This window comes from Podarcis muralis, chromosome 7 (assembly GCF_964188315.1).
Source record: "Podarcis muralis chromosome 7, rPodMur119.hap1.1, whole genome shotgun sequence".
Lineage (NCBI taxonomy): Eukaryota > Metazoa > Chordata > Lepidosauria > Squamata > Lacertidae > Podarcis > Podarcis muralis.
Window position 1 is genome coordinate 26,764,054 of NC_135661.1, and position 10,363 is coordinate 26,774,416.

The following is a 10,363-nucleotide window of genomic DNA, read 5'->3' on the forward strand; positions in this document are numbered from 1 at the left end:
ATTTGACTCCTTTTAGTTATTACCAGAACAGTGGCTCCCAGAAACAATGGAGGTGAACCCCTTTGAGGCTATGCCAGGTCTTGGTGGGGGCTACTGTGGGCCACCTTTGCCTTTCCAAATCTGCTCAAATCGGCAAGGGGGTGTGGTGAAACATGTGAAACAAAAAAGACCTAGACACCCCCCCCCGAAAAAAAGACCAGAGTCAACTGGGCGGGGGAGGGGATGAGGAACCAAGGGAGCAGGTGCTGAAGGATGATGGGAGCTGGAATTCAGCAACGCCTGGAGACCCAGAGATATTCCCCACCTCTGGTGCCTTCCAGATGTAGTAGGACTGGAGCTCCTATCAGCAACATCCTCTCCCATCATCCCTGACCACTGGGCGTGCTGCCTGCTGGGACTAATGAGAACTAAAAGTCCAACCACATCGGAGGGCAACAGGCCTGACACTCGTGGCCATACCAAGGCAGAAGATGGGAGTGATGGACCATTCTCCACACAACACAAAGCATCCTTGGGTCCCCAATGCGTTCTGACTTTTACTTTTTCCTTCAGATCCTGCCATGCAGGGGGTTGGACTAGATGACCCCTTTTGGCCCCCTACAATTCTAATAGATCCGAGCCGCGCGCCCGCGGGTGGGCGTGGCGTAAGGGAAGGGGCGGAGGCGCGGAGCTATTGAGGCCAACAGCCCCTGAGTGTGAATTTGACAGGCCGGGTGTTGAGTAGGTGTTTATCTTCCTCTCGGTTACCTCCCCACCCCCGGAGGAGGACCGACGCCACGCGCGTCTGCTCTGAGACGCACTCCTTTCACACGTGCGCGCGCCTACACGTGTAGGGAGACGGGAAGGCGGGCGGCCCGGGAGAGCGCTCGAATCGCGCGCGCAGCGCTTTGCGCGCGACCGGAGAGGGAGGCGGAGCAGCGCGCAGGGACTCCGCCGCCGCCTCTGCTTCCCCTCCTTCGATCGCGGCTTCTCGCAGGCAGAAAGGCTGATCCGAATCGGGAGCTGGCTCCGAGGCAAGACGGGGACGGGGAATTGGGGCCAGGGCTCCCTTCGCGGGGTGGGGGAACCCCAGTCCGGCGCCCGGTGGGTGAGTCCTGGAGGGATCTCCGGGCTGGGAAAGGGAGACCAGCAGGCAGGGAGACAGAAAAGGAATATTTCATCTCCGCGCGCGCCCCCCCCGCCCCGCTTCAATAACACACCAGCTGCCTCTTTAAACAGTGCAGAAATCGGGGCTCCCGAACATAGAGAGAGAACTGCCCCCGCCCCCCTACAGTGGGTAGGAGGAGTAGGTCAAGACGGAGTGGGGCTGGACACGTCTTTGGCATTCACACATGCCGAGGAGCACCGGGAGGATCCGGCAAGGGCTTTGCTCCTAAGAGGGGAGAATTGAACTCTCGCCCCCAAGGATGGAAACAAGGCGCCCCCTTTCTTGCTAGGAGCAGGGCACCAGGGAGGCTGGCCGAGATCAGGCATAGTATTGCTATACTGATATATGGCATTTACACCCCACCATACCCTCCAAGGAGCTCAAGGCGCCACCTATATGGCTCTCCTTCCTCCTCAGTAAATCCCCACAACAACCCTGTGAGGTAGGTTAGGCTTGGCTCCCAAGGTCACCCAGCGAGCTCCATGGCTGAGCAGGGATTTGAACCCTGGTCTTGCGGGTCCTAGCCCAACATCCCAACCACTCTTGCATTAGCCAGCATCCGCCTAGGCTGATTCTTCCTGGGATGTGTACCCGCCCTGCCCCACAGCTGCAAGAGAAGCCTTGCCCCTAGGTAAGGGGTTGCGTGCCTGGGTTGGGACCTCTCCGCTGCCCACCATGGCTGCCATGCTGCCCTGGCGCCGGAGCAAGTTTGTCCTGGTGGAGGAGAATGAGGGCAAAGGCAAGAGCAAGAGTTTGGGTCCCGGCTTGAGCTATGCCTCTTTGCTGTCCAACTTTGTTCGCTCCTGCCCGGACCTGTGGCCCGAGTGCCCCCTGGAACGGCTGGGCAGCGTCTTCCGCAGCAAGCGCCAGAAAGTGGAGCTGAACAAGGAAGACCCCACCTACACAGCCTGGTACCTGGGCAACGCCGTCACCCTGCAGGCGAAAGGCGAGGGCTGCACCGAAGAGGCGGTAGAGAAGATCTGGGCCAAGAGCGAATTCGGGAGCCGCAGCACCAAGATGAAGCTGACCCTTGGCCCCCACGGCATCCGCATGAGCCCCTGCGAGAAAGGGCTCCGGCGGCCGAGCCATGCCTACCTGCTGCACCGCATCACCTACTGCGTGGCCGATGGGCGGCACCCCAAGGTCTTCGCCTGGGTCTACCGGCACCAGGTCAAGAACAAAGCAGTGGTCTTGCGGTGCCACGCTGTCCTGCTCTCCAAGGCTGAGAAGGCCCACGCCATGGCACTTTTGCTCTACCAGACGTCCCACTCGGCCTTCAATGAGTTCAAGCGGCTCAAGAGGCAAAACGACTCACGCCACATCCAGCAGCAACTCCTGGGCGAAGCCATCATCCCCCTGGTGCCCCTACGCAAACTCCTCAATTGCAAGTGCCCATACAGGCCTCCGGCGGACAGGGGACGCAGCGCCCCTAGGCTGAGCGCCATCCAGGAGGAGGAGGAGGAGGAAGAGGAGAAAGCGGACAGGGGGGAAGGGGCCTCGGGCGCCCCTTGCGGCTGCGCAGCCAGCTCTGCAAACGGCAGGACCGGCACCAACCTGAGCAGCTGCGCCAGCGCTGCCGCTGGGGCTGCCACCGGTGCTGTAGGCGTCCGACTGTCCATTTGCACCACCTTGGCCATCGGCACGACTGATGGCACGGCCCTCTGCCGCAACGCTGACACCACTCGGGGCCGCAAGACGGTCAAAAGCAGGGAGAGGCCCGAGGTGCTGACTTTAGCCCATGAGCTGAGGGTCTGCACTTTGAGGGGGCCCCACCACAGGGAGGACTTGCCGTCTTGGGAGCCCCCCAAAGAGTCATCTTGCCTGCCTTGTTAAGGATCCTGCGGGCATCGGTTTATTTTGCAGACTCTCCTCCCCGGTGATGGATTTGAGGGAGTGGGCGTCGGGAACATGTTGTTTCCTCTGCTGCTTTGTTCCCTCATCGGGCTGCACTCAGTACATTCAAGGTTGATAGACGGCACATGGCAGAATGGTTAGTCCTTGCCAAGGGATGAACATTGTTGACATGCCGATTCTACCTAACTGATGTCTTATGGCCCGGTTTTGACCAAACCGACCCATCTGTTCCAGCCATTTTTATTCTTCTGCAGACCCCCTGAGGCTTCTCGCTCCCTGCTCAACCTGTGCCAACCTGTTGAACGATTGCCGGACACCCAGCACCCCACCTCTGGGATCAGGGTGGCTTGATGGTTCTTACGCGTAGAAGTGAGATTGTGCAGGCTACAGCGGCTTTTAATACTTGTTCGAAGTGGCAAAGGGGGGGAAATGTCTCAAGCCGGGCAGAGGGAGCAAAATCTCTCTGTATATGTACGCCTCAGCATAGATATTTATTTATATGTAAAGAGTGCTCAGCCTTTGGATTTGTACATGTTTTTGCATGCTTCCTTCCTCCCCACCCCTGGTGAGGGATATGTGCGACATCATACTGGGCATCTGATTTTGGGAACCTGTATTGGGTTAGGAGGCCAAATGAGGAACACTCTTGGAAGCAATCATTTCCCCTCCAACCAACTAATATTGGAGCTGTAGGAGTGGAAGTGAGGTTTAAACTTGGGTTTCCAATTCCATTGCATTTCTTTTTCACTAGCCTTCTGTGGCCAGGGTGCTCTGCTGTCAAAGCATCCAATTTTGTGTGTCCAGAAAACGCAGCTTCTCTCTTTTGAGTAAGGGCCCAACCCAATTAGGTTCCCCACATTTTTGAATCAAAGCAGAGAATCTGCTGAATTCCTGAAACCCTCTTTAAAAAACAAACTGGGTTTCTAGTCCCCATTGTTTTGAATTCACACAGTGGAAAGGTAAACATAGGCAACTGATGACCCATCTTGGGCTAAATTCAGCACTTGCCTCCCTCCCTTGCAGCAGCTTCTCACCTGGTCCCAATGGATTCCCTGATCCTTTTTGCTGCATATGTTGATTCTTTAATTTGCTGCATGTCAGAGACTACCCAGAAAAAGAAGAATCTGGATTCCGCAGGTTTTTATCGATGTGTCCACATGTCTGTCAACGATACAAAGGAGGCAGGAAAGACATGAAGGAACCGAAAACACTGTTTTTGGAACTCCGTAGCAACAATAAAGCACAAGAGAACCAGGCAATTCCTAATACATTGATTGGGACTTGCTCACATTTCGGTCGATTTGGAAAGCTGAAATGTGGATGAGGAAAAACTGGGAAGGCCTCTGGAGGTGAGTTGTCGGGGGTTGGAAGCCAACTAAGCCTTACTCAGAGGAGACACCCTGGAATTAACCAACCTACATTAGTCATGTCCATCCAGATCAATGGGGCTACTCTGAGTAGGACTGCCATTGGCTACAACCCATTGAAACTGGTAGGCTTCACACCAGGCATTGAAGCACTGTGATACCACTTTAAACTGCTATGGCTTCCTCCAAATAATTCTGGGAACTGTAGTTTGCTAAGGGTGCCGAGAGTATTTAGGAGACCCCTATTCTCTTCCCAGAGCTATAATTCCCATAATTCCCTGAAGATTGTTAAACCACTCTGGAAATAGTAGCTCTGTGGAGGAAAATGGGATCTCCCCTAACAGCACTCGGCACCCTTAAACTACAGTTCCCAGGATTTTTTGGGCGCAAGCCTTAAAGTGGCACGGTGCTCTAAATGTATATGCAGATGAAGCCCTAGAAAAGACTATTAGTTTCAGTGGATGTGCTGTGAGCATGAGTTGGTTGGATTTTCAAACTGAGAGTTTAAAAATCAGCAAAGGTTTGGTTCTGTTCTGGGGGGAAATCTGCCTTTGAGACTCGGAAATGAAATATATGATTTCAGCCTACATTTTGCTGCTGGGGAGGGCTCAGTGCTCAGTTGCAGATGGCAAGCTCTGCACATGGAAGGTCTCGGATATTGCCAAGGTTGCAGGTTCGATCCCTGTATGGGACAGCTGCATTGCAGAGGGTTGGACTAGATGATCCTCAGGGTCCCTTTCCAACTCTACAATTCTATGATAGACGTGTGTAAAGTTATGCGTGGTATAGAGATAGAGAATGCGGACAGAGAAAAGGTCCCCTCCCTTTCTCAACCACACCAGAACGAGGTGGCCATCAAATGAGGCAGGGAAGAGACAAAAGTACTTCTTTATGCAGCAAGTGGTTAAACTATGGAACTCATGTCCACATGAGGCAGGGATGGCCACCAGTTTGGACGGCTTTCAAAGAGGATTGGACAATTTTTTGGAAGATAAAGCTACTAGCCCTGATGGCAATGCTCTCTGCCTGTGGTTGGAGGCAATAATGCTTTTGAATTACCAGGCGCTAGAAGCCACAGAGGGCTCAGGTCCTGTTTGCAGGTATCCCACAGGCATCGGGTTGGTCTCTGGAAGGATGCTGGACTAGATGGACCACTGGCCTGATCCAGCAGCCTCTTCTTACGTTCTGCTCATAGGCCTGATCACTGTGAGAAGAGAATGCTGGACTAGATAGGCCTTCTAGCTGAATCAGGCTAAATTACTCTGTGTATGTTCTTAAAGACTCATGCCTGAAACATTGGAGACCTCCTCCCAATCGGTGTAGGGCCACACTGAGCTCTACAGGGCTAATGCACTGCTTGGGATGTTCCCTTGTGCCCACAAAGTCCCCACTTCAATCCTCAGCATAAATATCGGGTTATATCTAGGGAAGATTCCTGCTTGACACCCTGTAGAGTCAGGCGACTGGCACCCAATCTGGCACCTTCCAGATGTTGCTGAACCCCAACTCCATCAGCTGGTGGAAGGTGAAGTTCAACAACATCTGGAGTGTACAAGGGTTCTCAGCCCTTATGTGGCCAATATTGAGCTTAATGGGTCGAGGGAATATTCTGGTACGGCAGCTGCTGAAGACTTATATTTTACTGGTGAATTTGGATTGCCTTTTTAAAAAATAAATAAAATCTCCTTCTTCCTTTCGGCTCTCTCAATATATGTTTGCCTGGGATGGGATTGTGCGTCTTCTTTGTGTGGGGGTGGAATGCAGAACCTGGGGGTGACATCTTCCATTTTTTATGTGGCAAGATCTCTGGAGAGAACCTTAGCGAGTCATTATTGAAGAAACTGGAAGTGCAGGAGAATCGTGTGTGTGTGTGTGTGTGTGTGTGTGTGTGTGTGTGTGTACAGGCATAGGTCTGTGACGGAGGCAAAGCATGATAATAACTGCTTTGCAATCTTTGTGCGCAGAAAAGTATGTTTCCCCCGCTCTCTTTTCTATATGCATTGTATTCGGCTGGGGAGGGGGAGGTGATGAGGTCAGAAAGGAATATTACACCTAGAGGCAAACGACTGTCTATTTTTAGCTACTTCCTGTAGCAATTGCTTTTCCAGAAAGATCCGCCGAAGGGAGGGGGGCGGAAATGGGGTACAACATCAACTTTGAGTGGTCATGGCAAATGACTTCTTTTCTTTAAGTTGGGCCACATGGCAAGGCAACTCACTCCCAGCTGGGAGGTGATGGGGCCAGCTAGCGATGGACATTTGACTTCTTTATCTGCTTTCCCTTACTCTCCTGGCTCAAGCAACTCATATGAGCTCTCTACCAAGCTGCTGAGTCAAAACAATGCTCTATCTAATTCAATATTGTCTACACTGACTGGCAGCATCTCTCCCAGGTTCCAAGTGGGGGTCGCTCCCAGCCTTTACCTGGAGATGCTGGGAACTGAACCTGGGGTGCTCTGCATGGGAAAAAGGAGCTCTAACCACTGAGCTTTGTTTTTCCCCTGTCCAAAGCTTGGTAGATGTTTGGAGTTTTGCTCCCGAAATAGCAAAAATCATGGGGGGGGGGGCTTGTTATTTCTGTTCTTAGCAATAATGTCTCACGGCAATTGCAAATACAGTGGTACCTCGGGTTAAGGACTTAATTCGTTCCGGAGGTCCGTTCTTGACCTGAAACTACTTAACCTGAGGTACCACTTTAGCTAATGGGGCCTCCTGCTGTCACTGCGCCGCCGCAGCACAATTTCTGTTCTCATCCTGAAGCAAAGTTCTTAACCCGAGGTACTACAGTGGTACCTCTGGTTACGTACTTAATTTGTTCTGGAGCTCCATTCTTAACCTGAAATTGTTCTTAACTTTGGGTACCACTTTAGCTAATGGGGCCTCCCGCTGCTGCCACGCGATTTCTGTTTTCATCCTGAAGCAAAGTTCTTAACCCAAGGTACTATTTCTGGGTTAGTGGAGTCTGTAACCTGAAGCGTATGTAACCCGAAGCGTATGTAACCCGAGGCACCACTGTATTTCTGGGTTAGCGGAGTCTGTAACCTGAAGCGTATGTAACCCGAGGTACCACTGTAAGGCTGAAGTGACACCCCCCCCCCAGTTCCATTCCTCTATTTTCTCTCAGGGTTGTTCTGCCAAGGAAACACAGGCACCTTGAGCACTCCTTGCAAGCTGATTGGAAATGTGGAGAAGTGAATATTGGGAAAGTGAGAAACAGAGGTGAAATTGACATATCCCTACCCCTGGGTAAGACCTCTAAACTAAGTTGCTGGGTGGGTTGGGAATGGCAATAGTATATCAAGTGCTTCTTTGCACAAAGAAGGTTCTGGATTCCAATGTCTTCAAGTTAAGGTTGCGCTTGGAAAGGCCCCTCTCTTGGGGAGCTGCTGCTGCCAGTCAGAGTAGACTGCACCTGGCTAGCTGGATCAGGAATTATGCTGGGTGGGAGTCAAAGGTATGGTGGTCCCTGCAGAGGGTCCTGCTTTGGCCACCAGCTTCTCCAGGTTGGGCTGGAAAAGACCTCTGTTTGAAGCCGTGAAGAGCTGCTTCCAGTCAGTGTGCGCAGTATTGAGCTAGATGGACCAAGCATCCTCCTCACTATAAGGCAACCTTGTGTTCCTATGATTCAACATTAAACTGAAACTGTACAGAAAGGCAGAAGAATAAGAAGTTGAACTGAAAAGACCACCAGGCCTCCTGAGATGTTCAGCTCAGACTTCATGCCGTTGTGTTATTGCTCCCTCCGCCCTCAAATAGCCACGGATGCTAGTGCCGTCAAGCTGAACAGGCCCTGTCCCACGTGCCACACAGTAGGGTGGGGAAACTTGTTCCAGCCCAAGGGCCACATCCGCTCGTAAGCAACTTTCTGGGGGCCGGATGCTGGGGGTGGGCGGAGCATGAGGCAAAAGTGAGCAGAGCAATAAATGTGAATGTTGACTTTTGTGTAGCGCGTTTTGTGCAGTATTTTTCACCCACTCTTCATCCTCCATCCGAACTGCATTATCTGAATTCAAGGACACTTTCCAGCCAGGGAAAAACTCTTGAGGAGGAGCAAAGCGTGGACAGTTTGGGGAGGGTCCTAGGGTCCAGATAGAGAGCCTTAGAGGGCCGCATTTGACCCCATTGTTAACGGAGAAATCTGAGGGCTCCCTTGGACAAAAAACAAGGACACCAGCCAGGAATACCAGAGCAAAACAGCAGCCAGTAGGCTTGGTCTTTACTGAAGACTGTCAGGACAGGTCTCCCACCTGCCACAAGGTAGAACAAGATAGAAGCCCCGAACAAAAGAGCACCCAAACTTTTATTAGCTGCTAATCCCCATGAGCTTCCGGTTCATGTGGCCAGCATGACTAAGCCGCTTCTGGCAAACCAGAGCAGCGCACGGAAACACCCTTTACCTTCCTGCCGGAGCGGTACCTATATATGTACTTACACTTTGATGCATTTTCCAACTGCTAGGTTGGCAGGAGAATCCCCATGTTACACCCCCCCCCCAAAAAAAACTACATCACTAATACATCATGGTTACATCATGAAAGGGGAGGTCTGGTGGCAGTAATCTGAGCATCCTTGACCCTGCCCCATGGTTCTCCTTGCCCTCCACCAAACACCCATCAAGTGTAACAAAAAAGATATTTACATTTCCCTGTTTACCAGCCAAGTTAATAACACCCTTTTGTCTTCATCTGGGTTTGTTATTTCTGGAATGGCTACCTGTCTGGCACTCAGGTATCAGGATGCCAGGGATTATCACTCAGGCAGAGGGGCTGCTGAGTAGCTGAGCTCACATGTCTATATGAATTTCTGAAGCTTTCCCAGTGAGCCAGTACATAGATACATTTATCAGTGAATTCTTGCCTTTGGTATCATGCAGCAAAGGCCCTTTGAATAGATAGGAAGAAACTGTGATGAAGTGTTTTGTGGGGACAAATCACAAAAGTCACAAAAGCAATTGTGCTGGTTTTGGTAGTGGGCTGCATGTGCATGATATCTGCTGGAGGGGCAACCTCCCCCCCCCCCAACCTATACATAAATTCCTGCAACACCATCCCCGTAGGGCTTGGCTGGAGAGAGGATCTGAAGAGAGGCTGTGTCCGTGCCACTCTCTTGGTGCCATCCCTCTGACAATGAGGCCTGTGTGTCTCCCCCCTCCAATTAATCCATATCCCCAAGCAGCTGGTGGCTTGATGTGCAACTTGTGACATTGGGTGCCTTTCCTGACTCTCAAATGAGCTCTGCAAGGGACACTGCTCTCTCTGTTGCTCTGCCCCTCCAATCTTGGGGTGGGGTGTGTGAGCACAGTGCTTGACTGTATTCCTCCCAGATCCATACAAGCTTCCTCCTTTCCAGACACGAAGTTGGCAGTGGGACACCAGGAAAGAGGCACTTGCCTGGCTTTCCAGAGGCCGGGGTTCTTCACGCAGGATTTCGCCACCCGATCCCAGCTCCATCACCTGTCGCCCTTGGATAGCTGTCAGGCACCCGTGTGTCATAGCATCTTAGAGCCGGAAGGGACCCAAGGGTCATCGAGTCCAACCACCTGCAATGCAGGAATCTCAGCTAAAGCATCCAGGACATGTGGCCATCCAACCTCTGCTGAAAAACCTCCAAGGGAGGAGAGGCCACTACCTTTCTGTTCCACTGTCAAACAGCTCTTACTGTCAGAGAATTCTTCCTTCTCATTTCTGGTACAGTGGTACCTCGGGTTAAGAACTTAATTTGTTCCGGAGGTCCGTTCTTAACGTGAAACTGTTCTTAACCTGAGGTACCACTTTAGCTAATGGGGCCTCCCGCTGCCGCCGTGTGATTTCTGTTCTCATCCTGAAGCAAAGTTCTTAACCCGAGGTACTATTTCTGGGTTAGCGGAGTCTGTAACCTGAAGCGTCTGTAACCCGAGGTACCACTGTAACTTGAAGCCATTGCCTTGAGTCCTACCCTCCAGAGCAGGAGAAAACAAGCTTGCTCCCTCTTCCATGTGACAGCCCTTGAGATATCTG

General features: G+C 52.0%; 1 protein-coding gene across 1 annotated transcript; it reads left to right on the plus strand.

Moving 5' to 3' along the window:
• The first annotated feature begins 695 nt into the window (after nucleotides 1–695).
• FAM43B (family with sequence similarity 43 member B) lies at nucleotides 696–6,060 on the plus strand. The gene has a single exon (XM_028740550.2). It carries the CDS (start codon nucleotides 1,823–1,825, stop codon nucleotides 2,978–2,980), a length of 1,158 nt encoding a protein of 385 aa, XP_028596383.2. The 5' UTR covers nucleotides 696–1,822; the 3' UTR covers nucleotides 2,981–6,060.
• The last annotated feature ends 4,303 nt before the right edge of the window (nucleotides 6,061–10,363 follow it).